This window comes from Bos mutus, chromosome 22 (genome assembly GCF_027580195.1).
Source record: "Bos mutus isolate GX-2022 chromosome 22, NWIPB_WYAK_1.1, whole genome shotgun sequence".
Classification (NCBI taxonomy): domain Eukaryota; kingdom Metazoa; phylum Chordata; class Mammalia; order Artiodactyla; family Bovidae; genus Bos; species Bos mutus.
The window spans coordinates 48,767,261-48,784,668 of record NC_091638.1 but is presented as its reverse complement, the minus strand read 5'-3'; the positions used below and the strand labels follow the sequence as shown (position 1 = coordinate 48,784,668).

Genomic DNA, 17,408 nt, shown 5'->3' with positions numbered 1-17,408 from the left:
GACCTACAAACAGCAGGGGAACACGGTGCTGAAGCTGGGGGACACGGTGATCCCCTACCACGAGGACTTCAAGATGTACATCACCACCAAGCTGCCCAACCCCCACTACACACCCGAGATCTCCACCAGACTCACCCTCATCAACTTCACCCTGTCACCCAGGTAAGCCCCTGGCCCCCAGCCCCCCGAGCATCAGCTCTGCCTGGACCTACCTGGCTGCCTCTCTCCCACCCCTGGGCTGAGACTCAGGGATTTTCCCCCTCGGAGACCCCACCAGCTTCCTCACAGGCTGTCTGCATTTCAGGTCATTCCAGCCCTTCCACCAATGCCCCTTACTTCCACTGTTCCCACGTAAGAACCAATGTTCCCCGCTTCCCCCAGTTCATCCTGATCCTGGGTCTGGAGCCCCTCTCCCAGCCTCCCTGGGCAGCGCTAGCCCACCTCATCTGGATGCCCTTTCCCCACAGCCCTCGCTGGGCCCTTGTGCGCTCACCCCAGCGCTGTCCTGGAGCCCCGAGGGGGGGCATACTCTGACTCCCTGCACCCAAGCCCTGTTTCTTGCCCTTGCTGCCCTACACCCAGGCACTGCAGCTTGTGCCAGCCACCCGCACAGAGTGCTAAGGCCTCCCTGACAGTGGCCACTGTGAACCTCTCCACGGATCAGGGGGTGAAAATTCCCTTAAGGCCTGGTCCTCCCCATCACCCATAGTCTCCTCCTGCTGAGAGGGAGTTTCTCAGAGACCCCAGCAGCTCCCGCATTCAACTGCCTGGCCCCTCTTGGGATTCCAGGCTCCCACCTGAGGTCTCACTGAGAAATGATCACTTTGAATCCAGGCTCTGCCTTAGCCCTGCAGCCTGAGGCTGAGGTCAGACCTCCCAGGCTGACTCCAGCAGAGATGCTGGGCTCTTTGGAGCCCCAGGAGCACAGGTAGGCAGGTAAGCAGGCTCGAGGCTGGCCCTCCAGGGCTCACCAGGTGCTACAGACATAATGTCTCCTGCTCCTGGCAGCGGCCTAGAGGACCAGCTGCTGGGCCAGGTTGTGGCTGAGGAGCGGCCCGACCTGGAGGAAGCCAAGAACCAGCTGATTGTCAGTAACGCCAAGATGCGCCAGGAGCTGAAGGACATTGAAGACCAGATCCTGTACCGCCTCAGCTCCTCCGAGGGCAACCCCGTGGATGACATGGAGCTCATCAAGGTGCTGGAGGCTTCCAAGATGAAGGCTGCCGAGATCCAGGTCCACAACTGCCCGCACACCCCTGCCCGCCTCTCCCCGCCTGCCCCAGGCCTGCCCACGTCACCACCCTCTTCTGCCTGCTGCTCTTTGCCAGCCTACCTGACAAGCAGCCTCCTACTGCACCCCCAGGCCAAGGTCAGGATTGCAGAACAGACAGAGAAGGACATTGACCTCACACGCATGGAGTACGTTCCTGTGGCCGTCCGCACCCAGATCCTCTTCTTCTGCGTGTCTGACCTGGCCAACGTGGACCCCATGTACCAGTACTCCCTCGAGTGGTTTCTCAACATCTTCCTCTCGGGCATCGCCAACTCAGAGAGGGCAGGTAACCCTGGCACAGATGCACATGTTGACCCAAACAACCAGGCTCCACCCTGGCACAGAGGTGACACACCTGGATGTGTCACACCAGGATTTCCACAGCAGGCACACACATGTAGACGCACACCCAGGTTCACTGGTACACACCTTCATCAGACTCACCCTACGTACGAACACATACCCCACTCGTAGCCTCCTCGGAGCAAATGCCCCAAGGGGGTGTGCCCCAGACTGCTCCTTTGGCTGCTGGGGAGGCTGGCTGGGCTGGGCTGTGCCCCAGGGATCTTTCTTCTCTGCCCCCCACCCTGTCCCCACACTGCCATCACCCCTCTGCCCTGCAGACAACCTGAAGAAGCGCATTGCCAACATCAACCACTACCTGACCTACAACCTCTACAGCAATGTCTGCCGCAGCCTCTTCGAGAAGCACAAGCTGATGTTCGCCTTCCTGCTGTGTGCCCGCATCATGATGAACCAGGGCAAGATCAACCAGGTGCGTGGCAGAGAGGGAGCTACGGCCCGGTCAAGGACAGATGGCCTGAGGGGTTGCCCTGTTGCCGAGCTGACAGAACAGGGTGGAAGGACAGGGCATATCAGGCAGGAGGGCACAGCAAGGGCAGATGGGCAGAGGCCTCCGGAAACAGTTATTTGCGTGAAACCCCAGGAGGCCCGGGTTAACTGTGACCCAGCAGGCCCTGTGCACAGGCCTTCTCAGCACCTTGAGAGTACTAGTGAGCAGAGACCGTCCTGAGCCTCCCAACTCACGGTCTCATGATTGCCAGGGATTTCGTGGTGTGTTGGGAAGCATTGAGAGTGACCTTCTCCACTGCTTGAGCCCTCACTGTATGCCAGGTGCTGGGCTCACAGCAACCCTCCGACCTACCCCTGTGAAACCCCTGGGAAGCAGAGTCCTGATTCTTCCTACTTTCCAAGTGAGGAAACAGAGGCTCAGAGAGGTCAAATCTTTTGCCTCAGGTCACACAGCCAGGGAAAGGGAAAGAGGTAACGCTAACCCAGACCTGTCGGATTACCACCCGAGTTTTCTGGCTGAGGATGGTAGAGGAGGTTCTGCTGGGTGGGGCGCTGGACCCATGGCTCAGGGCCCGGGCGCCTCCTCTGTCCCTTGCTAGAACGAGTGGCGCTACCTCCTATCTGGAGGCTCCGTTTCCGTCCTGAGTGAGAACCCTGCCCCGGACTGGCTGACAGACCGGGCCTGGAGAGACATCCAGGCGCTCTCCAACCTACCGGCCTTCTCCTCCTTCACCCATGATTTTGTGAAGCACCTGCCGGAATTCCAGGCCATCTTTGACAGCCATGAGCCCCACCGGTGAGCTGGGGCCTGGGGCACAGCAGGGTAGGTGCATCCAGGGAGTGAGACCCAGGTACAGGCTTGCCCTGGGCCTTCTCTGAGGGGCCGCCCAGGGCTGCCCCGCAGCTGTGACTACATCTCTCCCGTGCCCGCAGCCACGCACCCCTGGACACCGCATTCTCCGTGCTGTCCGGCCTCCCCCACCAAGCAGAGAGCCTGTGGCCAGTGTCCTACCACAGGTCAGCTCTCAGGGGGATGTGGGCACTGTTGCAGGGAGCCCTTGCCTGGCATCTGGGACCAATACCTGGACCAGTTCCAGAAGCTGCTGGTCCTCCGCTGCCTACGTGGGGACAAGGTGACCAATGCCATGCAGGACTTTGTGGCCGCCAACCTGGAACCACGCTTCATTGAGCCCCAGGCAAGTGCTGTCAGCCGGCGCCTGGGCTAGTCGCCCCCTGGGACCAGGGTCCTGGCTGCACCTGCATGGACCCCTTTGTAGCCTTGGTCAGCCAGGATCCTTAGCCACCACATGAGGCTCTGAGAGGTTCCAAGTCCCCTCAGGAAGCCCCTTGGGGACCACTCTGGGGGCTCCAGGCGCCTCCTCTCTCGCCCTGGTGGCCTGCCCCTGAGGAGAAGCTCTTGGCGACCCCAGCATCTCTCCGCCCTGCAGACAGCCAACCTGTCACTGGTGTTCAAAGACTCCAACCCCACCACTCCCCTCATCTTCGTGCTGTCGCCGGGCACTGACCCCGCCGCTGACCTCTACAAATTTGCCGAAGAAATGAAGTTCTCCAAGAAGCTCTCTGCCATCTCCCTGGGCCAGGGCCAGGTCAGGGCAAGCGGGTGGTGGAGGAGGAGGGAGCCGGTGGGCTTGGCCAGTGGGTCCCCCATCACTCAGCACTCCTGTCCCCACAGGGCCCTCGGGCAGAAGCCATGATGCGCAGCTCCATAGAGAGGGGCAAGTGGGTCTTCTTTCAGAACTGCCACCTGGCACCGAGCTGGATGCCGGTGCTGGAGCGCCTCATCGAGCACATCAACCCTGACAAGGTACACCAAGGGGCACCAGTACCTTCATCCTGGACAGATGACGCTCAACGAGCGCACCCCACAGTGGGCACTCAGCAAGGGACACGTGTAACATGCGTCAACCAGATTATTCTTCCCAGTAGCCCCTCAGGTCACTGCCGCCAAGGCCACCCAGCACAGAGGTGACCCTGGGACTTGCCGAAGCCCATGTTCCTAACCAGTGGTCCGTCCCAGGGGTAGAGTCAGGCCGAGGGTGGCCCAGGATCCTGGGTAGGGGAGAGCCTGGTGCTGGGGTGGCCACCAGGTATGGGTCTCAGGGCTCATGTGGAGCGTGGCCTCCAGGTGCACCGGGACTTCCGCCTGTGGCTCACCAGCCTGCCTAGCAACAAGTTCCCAGTGTCCATCCTACAGAATGGCTCCAAAATGACCATTGAGCCACCGCGCGGGGTCAAGGCCAACCTCCTCAAGTCTTACAGCAGCCTCAGCGATGAGTTCCTCAACTCCTGTCACAAGGTGAGACACGCTTGGCACAGGACCGCCCCGCCAACGCCACTCCATTTTCATCCCCACCCTTCATGCCCCTCCTCCCCTCCCCCACCTCCGGCAGGTGATGGAGTTCAAGTGCCTGCTGCTGTCTCTGTGTTTGTTCCACGGGAATGCCCTGGAGCGGCGTAAGTTTGGGCCCCTGGGCTTCAACATCCCCTACGAGTTCACAGACGGGGACCTGCGCATCTGCATCAGCCAGCTCAAGATGTTCCTGGACGAGTATGACCACATCCCCTACAAGGTGGGCTGGGTACGGGCTGGTGGGGGGAGCTGGGCGCCTGGGGGCCTGACCCACCCAACCCATTGTTGTTGTTCAGTCGCTCAGTCGTGTCTGACTCTTTGTGACCCCGTGGACCGCAGCATGCCAGGCCTCCCTGTCCTTCACCATCTCCCAGAGCTTGCTCAAACTCACGTCCATTGAGTCGGTGATGCCATCCAACCATCTCATCCTCTGTCATCCCCTTCTCCTCCTGCCCCCAATCCCTCCCAGTATCAGGGTCTTTTCTAATTAGTCAGCTCTTCTCATCAGGTGGCCAAAGTATTGGAGCTTCAGCTTCAGCATCAGTCCTTCCAGTGAATATTCAGGACTGATTTCCTTTGGGATGGACTGGTTGGATCTCCTTGCAGTCCAAGGGACTCTCACGGGTCTTCTCTAACACCACAGCTCAAAACCCACCCCATAGGTCCTTAAGTACACGGCAGGGGAGATCAACTACGGGGGCCGTGTCACTGACGACTGGGACCGCCGCTGCGTCATGAACATCCTAGAGGACTTCTACAGCCCCGAGGTGCTCTTCCCAGAGCATAGCTACAGCGCCTCGGGCGTTTACCACCAGATCCAGCCCACCTACGACCTCAACGTGAGCACACAGCAGGGCTGTGCCCAAGGCGGCCTGCCGGGTGGGGGTCCTGGGGTGCCGTGGAGGGTCCTGGGAGACGTGGCCCCTACCGGCCAGTCACTCTTTTTCATTGACTGATCCATCCCACAAGGATAGCCCTGGAGCTCGCGTTCTGTGGGGAGAGGCTCAGTCCTGCCTCTCAGCCCCTGCCTGAGGGTAATTACTCTTTGAGGCAGGGGGGTGGCTCCTCTGAGGCTGCCAGCCGAGGCAGTGAAGGTCACCAGCCCAGACCATACAGTCAGGGAGGGCTCCTGAGGACATGATGCTTCAGCTAAGATGTGTGCAGGGCAGCCAGGGTCTAGGTAGAGAACCCCAGCATGTGGGCCAGAAACATAAAGGGCCTGCAGAGGAGGGGCTGTGACAGGGTTGAGCCCCTGAATGAAGAAGCAGGGAGTGAGACATCAGGGAGAAGTGGGCTGGAAGGGAGCAGAGCCCATGGAGTCCCGAGGGTAAGAGGGGGATACGTAAAGGTTGCAGCCAGAGATGACGAGTACGGGGGTGTGCTTGCTTGGAGGGCTGTCCTGCAGGCTGGAGGTAGAGCAGGGGAGGGGCTTCAGTCGCAGCCCTCCTCCCCCTGCAGGGCTACCTCTCCTACGTCAAGAGCCTTCCACTCAACGACATGCCAGAGATCTTTGGCCTGCATGACAACGCCAATATCACCTTTGCCCAGAACGAGACCTACACCCTGCTTGGCACCATCGTCCAACTACAACCCAAATCCTCCACTGCAGGCGGCCAGAGCCGGGAGGAGGTCTGTGGCAGCAGGGAAGGGGCCCACCCAATGCAGGGCCAGTCTCCTGTCCACTATCCTGCCTGCTCCGCTGAATGAGGGGACTCCTACACGGGCTAATGGGGGCCACCCCTGACCCATTTGTGTCCCTTTGCCCTCATAGGTAGTGGAGGACGTGGCCCAAAACATTCTGATCAAGGTGCCCGACCCTGTCAACTTGCAGTGGGTCATGACCAAGTACCCTGTGCTGTATGAAGAGTCAATGAACACGGTGCTAGCACAGGAGGTCATTCGGTAATCCCCCGCTAGCCCCAGCTCTGAGTCAGCGGGCCCCTGGGCTGTAGAGAAATGATAGCAAAGGCTACCATGGGCCAGGAGCCATGCGAAGTGCTATAAACTCAACCTCTAACTCAGCCATATTATTCCCATTTCACAGATGAGTAAACCAAGGCCCCAGCAGGTTAAGGGATCTAAGGTCATATATTTACTAACAGCCAGGGCTGGGATTGGTACTCGGGCCACCCGACCTGGCTTTATGCTCTTAGCCCCTATGTTCTGTCATTGTTTCTCTATGGCCTAGAACTGGGGAGTGCGGATATGGCCACACAGTCCCAGACCACTGCCTTCTGCCTCGCCACTGGCTCTGTAGGTACAACCGGCTGCTACAAGTGATCACACAGTCGCTGAGAGACCTGCTCAAGGCCCTCAAGGGGCTGGTGGTGATGTCCTCACAGCTGGAGCTGATGGCTGCCAGCCTGTACAACAACTCTGTGCCCGAGCTCTGGAAGGCCAAGGCCTACCCGTCGCTTAAGCCACTGTCCTCATGGGTCCTGGACCTGCTGCAGCGCCTGGACTTCCTACAGACCTGGATCTCCGAGGGCATCCCAGCCGTCTTCTGGATCAGCGGCTTCTTCTTCCCCCAGGCTTTCCTGACAGGCACTCTGCAGAACTACGCCCGCAAATCTGTCATCTCCATCGACACCATCTCCTTTGATTTCAAGGTCTGAATTCAGCCAGGGTCAGGTCAGGTGACAGGCCGGGGGGTGTGGCCCAGGTGGGATGGGCACTGAGGCCACAGCTGGCTGGCAGGATCAGGGAACTCCTGAGCCGGGGTCAGGGGTCAGGAAGAGACTATAGACCCCAGGGAAATCCCTAGGGCTGGGGCGCAGGCTATATGCTACCAGCTAAAATAGCTGATGCTGGGGCAGGCAGAGCCCTCAGGACCCAAATCCTACCCCACATTCTGCGGTTTATATGTGAGAGGCATCTGTGTGCCCACACCAGGTGATGCGCGAGTCAGTGTCAGAGCTCAAGACCAGGCCCAAGGAGGGGTGCTTCATCCACGGACTGTTCCTGGAAGGTGCCCGATGGGACCCTTTGGCCTTCCAGCTGGCTGAGTCTCGGCCCAAGGAGCTGTACACAGAGATGGCTGTTATCTGGCTCCTGCCCACGCCCAACCGCAAGGTCCAAGACCAGGACTTCTACCTGTGCCCCATCTACAAGACGCTGACCCGTGCTGGTATGGACCCAGGGCGGGGGAGCCTACACCACACGGAGGGCCATAGGCAGGGCCCAGGGTTGGGCCAGTTAGGCTGACCCAGGTTAGCTGAACGAGATGGCTGGCAGAGGTCAGTCAGCACTCCTGAGGCCCACAGAGCTGGTCCAGCAGCAGGCAGGGTAGTGCCCAGGGGCTGAGCTGAGTCTGTGGGGAGTGGCCCCTGAGCTCACCACCCTCATCTCCCTCAGCAGACCCATGTTGGATCCTGGGAGCCCCAGCCTGCCAATGGAGGTTCCCAGGAGCCAACAGGCCCAGACAGGATGGGTAGGCCCAGGCTGGATCCAGCAGGGAATGAGCAGGGGTATCAACTGTCCCATTCCAGTCCTTAACAGGTGCAGTAACCCAGGGCAGGTCTGAGCCTGGGCCACACTGGCCAGACAGGCTTCCTCTTGGGTCAGGTCCCTTCCTTGTCCCAAGCTCAGTCACCAAGGGACCACCTTCCTTTATACCCTGTTCCTGCCCCAGTTGAGGCAGCGAACTTAACCTCCTCCCCTCTCGCCTGCTCCAGGAACACTATCGACCACCGGCCACTCCACAAACTACGTCATTGCCGTGGAGATCCCCACTGACCAGCCCCAGCGACACTGGATAAAGCGTGGTGTGGCCCTAATCTGTGCCCTGGACTACTAGACCCAGACAAAAGGGCTGGGGCCAATTAAAGTTGCATTTCCTGAGCGGTCCCGCTGAGCCTTAGCTCCTTCCACCAGGCCTCCTCTGTAGGACCCACGGCCAGAGAAGGTGCGGGTGAGAGGCTGCAGTGGCCTCGAGAGAGAATGTGCTTAGCAGGGGGAAGCATGGCAGAGCTGGAAGCTTTGACCTGCAAGGGAAGAGAGGTGAGCCTTGTGAGGTCCCAGGACCCCTCCAGGGACAGCGTACCAGGCAGGACTAGAGGCAGAGCTACCACCTCCACTGAGTCCCAGCACCTCTCAGGTTACAAAGCCGTCAGCTCGGGTAAAGCCGCAGCCCTCTCCTCCCACAGTACACCTTGCACACCACTCCTCGGGTCCTGCCTCCCACTGAAGCCCCCCCTCCCCCCGCCCAGTTCGGGCCGTAAACCCCAGACCTAGGGTCCCAAGAACCTCTGCCCCAGAATGAGAATGCACTCCCCTCCCATCTCTGGTCACACACAGGGCCCAGCCCAGGTCTGGTTAGGTCCTCACTCCCACCACGGCCTAGCCTCCAAACCTCAGGCCAGCAAGCACAGGTGGGCTTATTTTTAAGGAGAGTTTTATTCATTCATCCATCCAGTATTTACAGAGGCCAGAGGGGTCGGGCTACGCTTAGCACAGAGAGACAGTTGCCATGGCTGCAGCTGCCCCCCCACCCTGGTCACTATGTACACATAAGGGGCTGGCTTGGATCGCCTCGGAGCCGCCTGCCCAAGGCCACGGGGCTCCGTCTGGGGCCTGAGCTCCAGAGGCAGTGCTGGACCCATTAGCCCTTGGCCATCAGGCCCTCTGGGAACATGGAGCTCCGACTGGTTGACTTGGTCCTGCTGTCCCCCACCCTGAGTGCCCTGCAGAAGCTGAGAAAGCTGGCATGGCAGGGAGAGCTGAGTGGTGCCAGCTTTTGCAAGCAGCCCTGTCTCTGCTGTCTCTAAGAGGAGGGAGACATGGTAATACTGAGGGCCTGGGCAAAGGCTCCTCTGAGCCCAGGAGCCCAAGGCAGGCCCCTTGCCAGGGCCACAACACTGAAGACAAAGAGCCCAGGGCCCTGCCACAGAGAGCAGTCTCGACGAGGCTGGCTGGAGCCAGGCCAACCAGCTCAAACACTCCTCTCTGCTCAGGCCACGGGACCCCAGCAGGCTGCTCATCCCACCCCTGCGGGGACACCCCACTCCCAGCCTAGTCCAGCAGCCAGGGCCCTGAGTTTGGAGCTCTCCCAGGAGGAATGAAGAGCAGACCTGGCTTCCCCAACAGCAGGAACCACCGGGGGCTGGAGCAGCAGGGCCCACTGCTCACGTGGCCCCCAGCTGTGACCCCGCAGGAGTAACTCCGGCCCTCCAGGATGACAGTGTTAGGAGAGAGCTCAGAGTCAGGAAGCTGACTATGTCAACACAGTGGTGGCAAGATAGGTCAGAGCCCAGAAAAATAGACGTCTCTGTAGGTAAAATATATATTCTGCTGCCCAGGCAGAAAGGCCAGGTCCTGCTGCTCCACAGCCGGCTGTGGAGGAAGCTGCAGCACCTCACTGGGCCTCAGCTCTAGCTGCTGCCTCCAGAGCACGACAGGGCCAGCTTGCCCTGCCAGGCCCAGGGACACGAGGCCGAGGATCCCAGCTTGGCTCCCATTCCCAGGGTCTGGGCTCTCCAACTGGAACTATCCGGTAATACTGGGAAGATGGGGACAGGGCAGGGGAGGGCCCTGGTGAGGGCCAGGCGGCAAGAGTGAACGCAGGGTCTGGCCAGCAGTCCTCACTGGCGCTTGGCCTTATAGGGACGGGAGCGTTTCCGCCGGTCCGGCTTCCGCTGCTTGTGGAGCCGGCCAATGCTGACCCCCTGGCGCCGCCGCACTGAGATGTTCTGCTCCACCAGATTGGCCAGCATGCCTGCGGAGAGACGCAGGCCTTTGAGCAGGCAGTTGGATGCCTGGGAGCTGCGACTCAACTGGCTGCAGCCTCAGGTCGGGGGCTGAGGCTCTTCCTGCCCTCCCCAAGACCACAGTCAGCTCAAGAACCCCCAGAGGCCAGAGGAAAGGGGCCTGAGGGCCAGGGTGCTGAGCCTGGCTCACCTTCCTGAGCCAGCATGGAGATGAAGGTGCAGATGAACTCATCGTAGTTGTGGGTCCTTCTCTGGTCATCAATCTGAGGGAGAGAAGGATCAGGACCTGAGGACGCTACAGCCGTCTCCCCAGAGCAGCCACTAGCCGACCCTAGCAGGTCGCGCCTGTGGGAAGACAGGTGGTCAGCAGACCAGGCCGCTGGAGAGAGGGCCCACCTTGAACTTCTTCCTCTTCTCCACTTCTTCCTTGAGACAGGCCTCATAGTTTGCAATTTCAGCCTCCACACACTTCAGCAGCGCCAGCAGCTCCTGCCAAAATGCACCAATGGCACCCATGAAGGGGGGCTGGCCAGCCCCGAGGCCCAACTACCAGGGGGCAGCAAGAGGCAAGGGCAAGCAGCCAGAGGCCCTGCAGCGTATCAAGGCCCCTGCCGCTACCCCACCCAGACAGGCTTCCTGGCACCTGGCTTTGGGCACCACCCTCCACACCATAATTCCCACTAGAACTCAGCACCTGGACGGCAGTGCCCTGGGCCCAGCCCTTGTCAGGATTAGGAAAGGAAGCCACAGAAGGGCTCACCTTGGGTGAATACTTCTCCCCATTCAAGGACTCGCTAGGCCTGACCAGCCCTGGCTTCTCTCTGCTGTCCACAGCCTCCACCACCTCCTTCTCCTCTGGGCTGCCAGACCCCTGGCTGCCTTGGCTTGGTCTGATGGAAGGGGAGGAACCCTTCCCACTCTCTGGGAAGAGAAGGCAAGAGAAGACCCATCAGGGTGCAGGATGCGTGGTGGTCACTTGGCCACCTCCCTCTCCAATATGCCAAGAGGCCAGGGAGCCAACCCAAGGCCCACCTGTCAGTGCCAGGGGACTCAGCACACCATCCTCAGCCAGGTGCAGGAGGCCCGTGCTGATGACAGGACCCAGGTCACGTACAGCGCGATTGTAGCGTATGCAGTCAACACGCAGCAGGCTGTCGTCCTCTCCAAAAAGCACCTTGGAGATGTGCGAGGTGACGGGACTAGAGGGCCGTGTGGGGTTGGCTGAGCGGATGGGCGAGCGCAGTGGCGAATTGAAAGCGCTGCCGATCTCAGAGGCTGTGTCCGTGCTCTCGTTGCTGGGGGTGGGCGAGGGCTGCGAGTGCGTGGGCACTGCCACAGCCGGACTCCCCGCCCCGCTGCTCGTCTTGATGGACAGAGGAATCGAGAGGTCCTTCTGGGACTCTTTGAGCTTCTCGGCCAAGACGTTGATGGTGTTGGGCTGTAGCACTGACAGCTGCCCATCTCCAGAGCTGCTCAATGGCCCTGGTTTCCCCGGCCCCTTTCGCTTATACCTGTGGGGCCCAAGGAGAGGTGAGCCCAAGGAAGAGGCCAGGGGACCACATCCAGCAGTGCCCAGGATGACCTGAACACTTCTTAGCCTCAGGAAATGACCCTGCAGCTCCAGCAGCCTGACTTGGCCATGCCCAGCCTAGCACTCTGAGCTCTGACAGCTGCAGCCAGGTGTCCTCTGAGAACACCTCCTCTATTCCAGCTGCCTCACTTCTGGCTTTTGGCCAATGCTGTGTCTTCAGCAAAGATACCAGACCCCATCCTTCAAGGCCTGGACACAAGGCCACCTCCAAATAGGGCCATGACTCGATGTCTACTTAAATGTGCAGAGCCCTGCCCCAAGCCCTCCAAAGACTTCTGGGGATCTGGAGTCGGCCCTTCACGTCTGCCTCCCCTAGGCCCTGCACTCAGCAGGCGTCCAGCGTCATCTGCTGAAGGGCATTCTCTGTGCTGGAAGAGTCAAGATAGGCGCCGCAGCACCCAACCTCCAGCCTTACAGAGCCGGGGCTGACCTGATGGCGGAGCTGGTGCTCTGTGCGTCGTCCTCCTCCTCATCCTCGTAGTCATCTTCATCGTCTGAGTACTGCTGGGGCGGGCGCACTGGAACTCTGCTGCGGCCCACACCCGCTGCCAGGTCTTCCTCCTCCTGGAGCAGAGGCCCAGTGCAGCCGTGAGCCAGGGGCCAGTCAGCCCTGGCCAGACACAGCACCTCCCCCAGAAAGCCAGCATGGTTCTCCAGGCTGAGCCCACTGAACCCACCTAGGTGCTCCAGAGCACTCCTTGCCCCCTGCCTACACAGGGCTTCTAAGAGAAAGAGAGTGCCCTGAAACATCTGCATTTATTTTGCTAGTAGAACCGAACCCCATGCCCTAAACATTTAGCCCCACGGTTTTGAGACTGAATTTAAAGTCAGAGGAGCTCTCTCTGCCTCCCTAAATCCCTGCAGTTGTGGGCACTTCTGAGTATCAGACAGAGAACCCCGGTCACCTAGGCTGGGACAGAGAGCAGACATGCGTGAGGCCACCTGAGGAAAGTGCCTGGGGCAGGCTCTCCAGAGAACCCTGATGGGAACCCTCCCCACTTACCTGCATGGGGGACTTGGCATAGTTGTGATTGTCCAGAAAGGCTGGCAGCCGCTGGACAATAGGAGTGGGGTTGGGGGGAACCCCATTGATGTTGCTCCCTGGAGGCTTCACCACCAGCTTGGGTTTGCTAGGAGGGCTGTGGGTCGGGGCTTGTGGGCATGAACCAGCCACCTCCTCCACGCCATCTGAGAGAGGGAGGGCACAGGCAGGACTTTCAGCCAGACCCTTAAGAAAAGTTGTCCTCAGGCCTGGTCTCCCCTCCCCTTGCCAGAGAAGAACAGAAGAGACAGCTCATGGATTCAGCATCAACAAATGTGGCCACAGTTGAGACAGGAAAAGGGTGAGATTAAAAAAAGAAGGCGAAAAAAAAAAAGGTCCAGAGAAAGCAGACAGGGCATATACTTCAGAGAGAAGGCTTGGGGGCCTTTGGTCATGGCAGCCCTTTCTTTGGGGAGGGACCGCTCTTCCTCCATGTTCCAAGGGGAGGGGACAGGGCTGCAGGCTGCAGACTTCCGACCGCCCACAGGAGCCCTGAGCCACTGCCCAAGCCTCCCCAGAAAAAGACCTGCTCTGCTTGGGCCTCCAACGTCAAGCTGTGAGGGGGAGGTTCTGAGGCCCGAGAGGCTCCAGTACCTGTGTGGGTGCTCTCAGAGGCCACCGGGGCCCTGCTTGTTTCCAGCGCCAGAGGGGACTTGCTGCTGGCGGGTTTGGACTCTTCAGGCAGCTGTGACTCTTGAGACTTGTGGGTCTGAATCAGCTCTGGCTGTGTTACCCTGATCAGCTGAAATCAAAATCCAAGGTGCAAAGAAGTGAAGGGAGACCCTGGCTTCCATACCAGACGGCTAAGGGCCTAGACTCCACACACTCAAAAGGGAAAGAAATCAGCCAGACCTCCTTTCAGAGGCTATCCTCCCCCTCCCCTCACCAAGTCCCACCGTGGGAGCCAAGGAAAGGAGTGGTTAGTTGAAGCCCAGACCCACAATAGAGTAACTGGGGAATCAAGAGACAAGGCCCCCGTGGAGGGAAGGAGCGGGTGGCTGCGCCAGTCACGGACTGGGCAGGAGGGGTCCCCACCTGCTGCAGGGCCTCCAGTACAGTCTGACGGTTCACTTTCAACACGTGTAGCCTGGCCTCGTACTTGATCCTGCGGTCGGGCACCACCGCCATCAGGTTGAAGCGGATGTCATGGTAGGGCTCCCTGCAGTCACAGCCGCAGCCGTGAGAGCAGCTCTCACCCTGGCCCCACCATCAGGAGGAGGCAGATACGCTGGCAGGGCTCCCTGAAGTCACACCTGCAGCCACAGGTACAGGCCCCACCCCCACAGGCGGGCAGCAGCTGGCCATGCACACCGGGCACCTCAGCCGGTGCCTTCCAGCAAGCTGTGTGAGGAGCCTGTCAGGAAGTTTGAGCCAGCACACCTGGGCCACCCGAGGCTCCACCATGGCCTGCCCCTCCCCAGTCTATCCTGCAGCAGGCCACACATAGCCTGGATGGGAAATAGGGCAAGGAGCTGAGAGCTCAAGATCTAATCCTGCTTTTGCCAGATTCATCATGTGGCCACGCACAAATCATCTGGTCTCTCTCCACCTCGGTCCCCTCTTCTGTGTCCCTCCCGATGAGGACACAGCTCCAGAGGTCAGGGTAGGCACAGAGTCCTTACCCTGCAGTGGCGAGGCCAATACGCTCCATGATGACCCGCCGGGCTTTGTCCGTCCACTCCTCATCCTCCCCCCAGGGCCCTGGGGAAACCAAGACGAGGAGTCAGCAGGTGGGAAACCCTGAACTCGGGCAGGCCAGGAGTGGGAGAAGGATGGACAGCAGTTGAGCCAAAGGGGGCCAGTTGCACAATGCAGTACAACATGCTATCCAGCCAGAGCCTGAAGTCAAGACCCACCCCCCTGAGGACCCTGAGCCCCAGCCCCCTAGGGGGTCAGCAGAGAAACCCCCTACCATGGTCAATGGGGTAGACCTTCAGCCCATCCAGCTCAAAAAGCCGGCCTGTGATAGGCACATAGCTGACAAAGTGGAAGGCTTCCATGGTCCGCACAGCACTAAGGCCATTCTGCTTCTCAGGGAGGTGGCGTGGCTCAGGCCTGGGGAAGGACACAGTCAGCGCCCAGAATGGGACAGCCCCGTTCCTTGTTCCCACCCCCATCAATTCCCACAGCTCCCACACACCTGGCATGGCTATTATGTGCCTTGGCCAACTCCGGAGCATTGCCAATCGCATATCCTTTGCTCTAGAGGAAGGAAAATAAGGCCACATCAGATCAACTTCTCAGGTGGGAAACAAAGCTCAGGAGAGCAGGTCTGGAAACCTTCCAGGAACTGGAACAAGCACAGGTGGACCCTCCTAAAGGCCTGGTGGGGGCAGAAGAGAGCTCTGGAGCCCCCCAAAAATAGGCTCTACTGGCCCTACACGGTAATCAGTGGACACTGGAGAACAACGTGGCCTGATAAAGTCCTAACAAGGCATGACTTAAGGAATATTCCTTTTTCCCCAGGTCTGTCTCCTTTTCTGGCAAGTGGAAGGCACTGTGGCCTACCTCAGGGCTGAAGCCTTTGGTGAAGTCCTTCATGCGACTCAGGGTGGGCCCCAGGTCCACATTGCTGCAGTTCAGGAGCACGCTCAGCAGGGCATGGGTGGCACAAGAGTTGGGGATCAGCTGTGAAACAATGAACAGTCACCCATCTACAGCACGCCTCAGACCAAGCCCATACTCGTCAGTAAAGGGGTCCCAGGCAGGACAGTCATATCTGGACAATCCTCATCAGCTCTCCTCATCTTTACCCAACATCTGTTCATTCAACTAAGTACCCATCAGCTGTCTGGGGACATGGAAAATGGACTCAGGCATCGCCCTGCTTTAAAGAGACTTCCTGTTTTTCATGAAGAAGAGCTCAGTTCCTTCTGCCTCGGGACTTCTGTAACCACCACCTGCGGTATCTGTCTATCTCCTCCTCTTGCCTTCCCCCGCTTCCACTTTCCAAGCAAAGAAAATGGCAGCATCCCACCCTGCAGAAAGAACACAGAGCCCAGCAGACCTGGTGGGCAAAGAACATGTTATTCACAATATCATCATCAATCACAGATGTATCATCCACCAAGGTAGAGACCTTGCGACGGGATCGGCGCTCTTCGATCCATTTGAACAGGAAGATGAATCCATACACGGGGCTGGGGAAAGGAAGGGACAGAACTTGACCAGTCAAGTGGGGGAAGGCAATCTGCATCCCCTTTCCCCTCCTCTCGGGTGTCCTTCTTGTGATCCCACCTCTCCCGTGGCTTCTTCCTAAGACTGCCCAAAGTGGCCCTGAGCCCTCACACCCCAGGAGCCTGATGCAGGCAGAGTCAAGCATCAGCCTCTGGCTGTGATGCTCCAGGAGTCCGCTCAGCATCCTTATGCAGTCTAGGGTTCCGGGATAAGAAAGGAAAAGCTGGAACCAATGGCCCAGGACCAGGCAGGAACAGAAGGTAAGGCAAGAACAATATGATGTGATATTTAAACACTAATTCAAACTTCTGAAACCCAGGGCGTGGGCCCCAGTGCAGTCAGGCAAGGAAATGTACACCCATAGCAGTCCCTTCTGTCCTGGGAAACAAAAGCAGACTTCTCTGTTCAGTCACTATAGCAGCTCCTCCACACTTCTCTTCTGTAGGATCACCAAGACAAGACCCTGAGCTTGGTCACCCAAGAGAGGCCTTGTCAGATGCCACAAACCAACCAATCCATAGGACACCCTTGTGTGGGAATTAAAACCACTGGCACATGAGCATGTTAAAGCAGTCATTAGTAAATTACAGCTGCACAAAAGACACTGTGTGACCTGAGTCAAGAGAAGGGGGTTTCCAGCTGGAAGGCAAGAAAAAGCAGCTGAATTGAACCCAAGAGATGGTTAGAATTTGGAGGGAAGGGGGTACCACATAAAGAGTGGTGCGTAGGGAAAACTGGGAGAAAGGAAAACACAGTACCAGCTTCATCAGGAGGGCACCCAAGGAGGAGGGATGCTTCCTGATAACAAATTTTACAATTTGGGGCTTCTGAAACTACCTCCCTGAAGAGCACTCTCTCTCAGGCCCCTCCCTAGCCCTCGAGGTGTAAAGGGTGGCTCTGACGCCAAGTCACTCACCCTTGGCATTTGCTCTGAAGGTCATAGATCTCCTCCACCTGCACCCCTTTGACACCTGCCATCAAGGAAGGAAAAGAAGTCGGGAAGGGCAGCCCCTGGCTGTGGAGTGATGACCCAGGAGTAGGCCCCCAGAGCCCGGGTCCGGCGGGCAGGAGAGGCTCTTACCGAAATCTTCCACGAGGAGGGTGAAGAGGCCTGGGGGAAATGAGAAGAGGAGCGAGTGGTGATCAGAAAGGCGCGTCTCGGACCCACCCGGCCTCCCCAACTCCCGGCCTGCCCGATCTCCTTCTCACCAGGGTCGCTCTCCAGCTCCAGCCAGCCCTTATTCATCTTCCCGCGGGGCGGGCCCTCAGCGCCATGTCCAGGCCCTCCCGACCCACCCGCCGCCTCCCTGCCGGGAGCCCCCTCCGCCCCGGGGGCCCCTAACCCCACACACAGACAACGGGCCTCGTCGCGTCACCCGCCCGCGCCGGCGGCACTACGTCACTTCTGCGCGACGGCCTACGCCCCGCCTCCAGGC

The 17,408-nt window shown here is 59.3% G+C and overlaps 2 protein-coding genes across 4 annotated transcripts in view; one reads left to right on the top strand and one right to left on the bottom strand.

Annotated features, from left to right (window-relative positions):
* Positions 1-8,289, top strand: part of DNAH1 (dynein axonemal heavy chain 1) — an 80,351-nt gene extending 72,062 nt beyond the window's left edge. The window contains 16 exon segments of the mRNA XM_070359417.1: positions 2-162; positions 1,009-1,234; positions 1,364-1,559; positions 1,897-2,048; positions 2,686-2,882; positions 3,138-3,282; positions 3,535-3,693; positions 3,780-3,911; positions 4,233-4,403; positions 4,498-4,677; positions 5,120-5,296; positions 5,916-6,086; positions 6,229-6,359; positions 6,715-7,066; positions 7,350-7,584; positions 8,132-8,289. Coding sequence (XP_070215518.1) covers positions 2-162; positions 1,009-1,234; positions 1,364-1,559; positions 1,897-2,048; positions 2,686-2,882; positions 3,138-3,282; positions 3,535-3,693; positions 3,780-3,911; positions 4,233-4,403; positions 4,498-4,677; positions 5,120-5,296; positions 5,916-6,086; positions 6,229-6,359; positions 6,715-7,066; positions 7,350-7,584; positions 8,132-8,253 — 2,907 coding nt within the window. The 3' untranslated portion in view covers positions 8,254-8,289.
* A 544-nt stretch (positions 8,290-8,833) lies between these two features.
* BAP1 (BRCA1 associated deubiquitinase 1) lies at positions 8,834-17,313 on the bottom strand. 3 transcript variants are annotated; one of them, XM_005898099.3, is made up of 17 exons: positions 17,182-17,313; positions 17,054-17,083; positions 16,889-16,943; positions 15,803-15,935; positions 15,304-15,423; positions 14,936-14,997; positions 14,708-14,850; positions 14,418-14,496; positions 13,831-13,900; positions 13,390-13,537; positions 12,757-12,941; positions 12,184-12,317; positions 11,195-11,673; positions 10,923-11,083; positions 10,559-10,651; positions 10,353-10,425; positions 8,834-10,170 (listed from the first exon to the last, which is right to left on the bottom strand). In XM_005898099.3, exons 1-17 carry the CDS (start codon positions 17,216-17,218, stop codon positions 10,037-10,039), a joined length of 2,136 nt encoding a protein of 711 aa, XP_005898161.1. In that variant the 5' UTR covers positions 17,219-17,313; the 3' UTR covers positions 8,834-10,036. The 3 variants fall into 3 exon arrangements, with proteins under 3 accessions (XP_005898161.1, XP_005898160.1, XP_070215245.1); XM_005898098.3 differs by having other exon boundaries at positions 13,831-13,954; positions 17,182-17,312; XM_070359144.1 differs by lacking the exons at positions 15,803-15,935; positions 17,054-17,083; positions 17,182-17,313 and having other exon boundaries at positions 13,831-13,954.
* Positions 17,314-17,408: the final 95 nt, after the last annotated feature.